The sequence below is a fragment of the Pinus tabuliformis genome, chromosome 7, assembly GCF_031772625.1.
Source record: "Pinus tabuliformis cultivar Carrire ecotype Pingquan chromosome 7, CPIR1, whole genome shotgun sequence".
Classification (NCBI taxonomy): Eukaryota; Viridiplantae; Streptophyta; class Pinopsida; order Pinales; family Pinaceae; genus Pinus; species Pinus tabuliformis.
The window spans coordinates 1,907,380,067-1,907,382,026 of record NC_142293.1 but is presented as its reverse complement, the minus strand read 5'-3'; the positions used below and the strand labels follow the sequence as shown (position 1 = coordinate 1,907,382,026).

The window sequence follows — 1,960 nt, the reverse complement described above, 5'->3', positions numbered from 1 at the left end:
GGCATATTCACTGCTTTGATAAGCCCAAATCCCAATTCAGATCTCCCTTCAGCATCTAAATATCAAAGCATCTCCTTTGGTGAATTCGCAGGCTTATTGGATCCCTGCGAATGGTCAATCCATTAATCTATGGGAAGACCAAATTATGAGCAGGCCCCCGTTGGCTGAAACTCACACCTTGTATTCCCTATGGATGTGGATGATGGATGCACAGATGAAATCAATGTGGGATATGTCATGTTGGATCGAACATCACTGGGCAGGCTGGAAGCAGCTTCGGGTCCCTGTTGCTCTCCAAAGTGACTGTGCAGAGCTCTACAATCTTCTGCACGGGTTGGCTCCCATTCAAATTCAGAGAAAAGATGCCCATGGATGGGGTCTGCAGTGCGAAGGCTACTTGGTGGCACAGGGGTATTTTAAATGCTTATAAAGGCCATACATGTAGCCAGATCCTTTTCCCTAGAATGGGATGTATAAGTTCCCCTCCATCTCGAAAATTGATCATTTCTGTTGGTTGCTTTGCCATAAAAAAAAAATTTAACGGATGATAGGTTGCATAGGAGGGAATTTTTTGGCCCTTCTATATGCATGCTATGTATAGATAAGCCAGAATCCACCCTTCACCTCATGCTGGAGTGTAGATATGCCGTCCAAATCTGGAAAGAGCTCTTAGGAGCATGGAAATGTAGCTTCACTCTCCCTTGCATTATCTCAGACCTGTTTGCTAGTTGGATGTCCAGATACCCAAGTCCAATCCCAAAAAATAAATTAATCATAGTAGCTTAGATTTCTCTTCCCAAAATTATCAGTTGGTAGATTTGGTTAGAGAGGAATAGAAGGATATTTAGAAACAAAGAGAAGGATTTCAGTCTCGTTGCAATCACAGTCAAATGTCAGCTAAATGAATTCCTGAGAGATAGAATGGATGATTCAAGCCTATGCCAACAAGACATCGAGTTGGGTGCTGCACTCAGTCTCTAATTACAAAAATCGATTATCGTCCCCATTCCTCCCAAACAATTGCAAATCAAAGAAAATGAAGAAGACTTTTAGTCTTGGATTTCCAGGCAAACAATCCCCTCTCTCTTCTTTGACGGGGCATCCAAGGGAAATCCAGGGAATCACTGGTGCGGGAGGGTTCATAATGAATATAGAAGGAACTGCTATCCATAGATGTTCTTGGGGACTGGGTCACTCCTCTAGCATGCAAGCTGAAGCATTGGCTCCTTTCCAAGGGATCAAGCTTCTCAAAGAATTGGGATTCAGGGAGGTTAATGTCTTTGGTGATTCGCAGGTCATCATAAAAACAATGGTGACAAACTCTATTCCAACAGATTTACATCTTGCAAGGATGATTACAAGAGTAAAAGCAATGTCAAAGTCCTTAAAATTGGAATTTTTCCATGTGCTAAGAATAAACAACACAGAAGTGGACATTGAAGAAAACAAGGTAGCCGAGTTACCTGCTGGGGCTATTCTCAGAGACATAGAAACATCATGGGATCCAATTCCTTAATCCCCTATCTTCCATGTTTTACTACATTTTATTGAAGCAATTTGTATGCATTCACAAGCTCGGGAAAATAACAGAAATAGAGTTCATTGTAAAATGTAAGAAGAGACGAATCATAAGTGTATGCACCTTGATCCTCTTGTTGGTAAGGTGCTTAGCAATCACCTCCAATATTTGTAATCTGTGTTGTAGCTTCTTCTTTTTTTCTCGTTAAGACTACTCTAGGAAATTATATTATGTACAGAGAGAAATTACATGCAGTGAAACAAGTTTTCCAGGCCAGCGATAGCACTATGACATTGCAGCCAACAGAGGCGTGCATTGAGCGCTGGATACCCCAAAACCTCATCAAAAAGCCATTGTTTTAACATAGACATTGCCCACGCAGGGGCTGAGACACAGAAACACTACCCACGCAGGGGCTGAGACCCAGAAACACTACCCACG

General features: G+C 42.0%; 1 protein-coding gene across 1 annotated transcript; it reads left to right on the top strand.

Moving 5' to 3' along the window:
- The first annotated feature begins 1,036 nt into the window (after positions 1-1,036).
- LOC149256111 (uncharacterized) lies at positions 1,037-1,516 on the top strand. The gene has a single exon (XM_089455228.1). It carries the CDS (start codon positions 1,037-1,039, stop codon positions 1,514-1,516), a length of 480 nt encoding a protein of 159 aa, XP_089311354.1.
- Positions 1,517-1,960: the final 444 nt, after the last annotated feature.

Bases quoted from the DNA above. Each gene is read 5' to 3' on its own strand.
- LOC149256111 (XM_089455228.1), top strand. From the start codon at position 1,037: ATGAAGAAGACTTTTAGTCTTGGATTTCCAGGCAAACAATCCCCTCTC.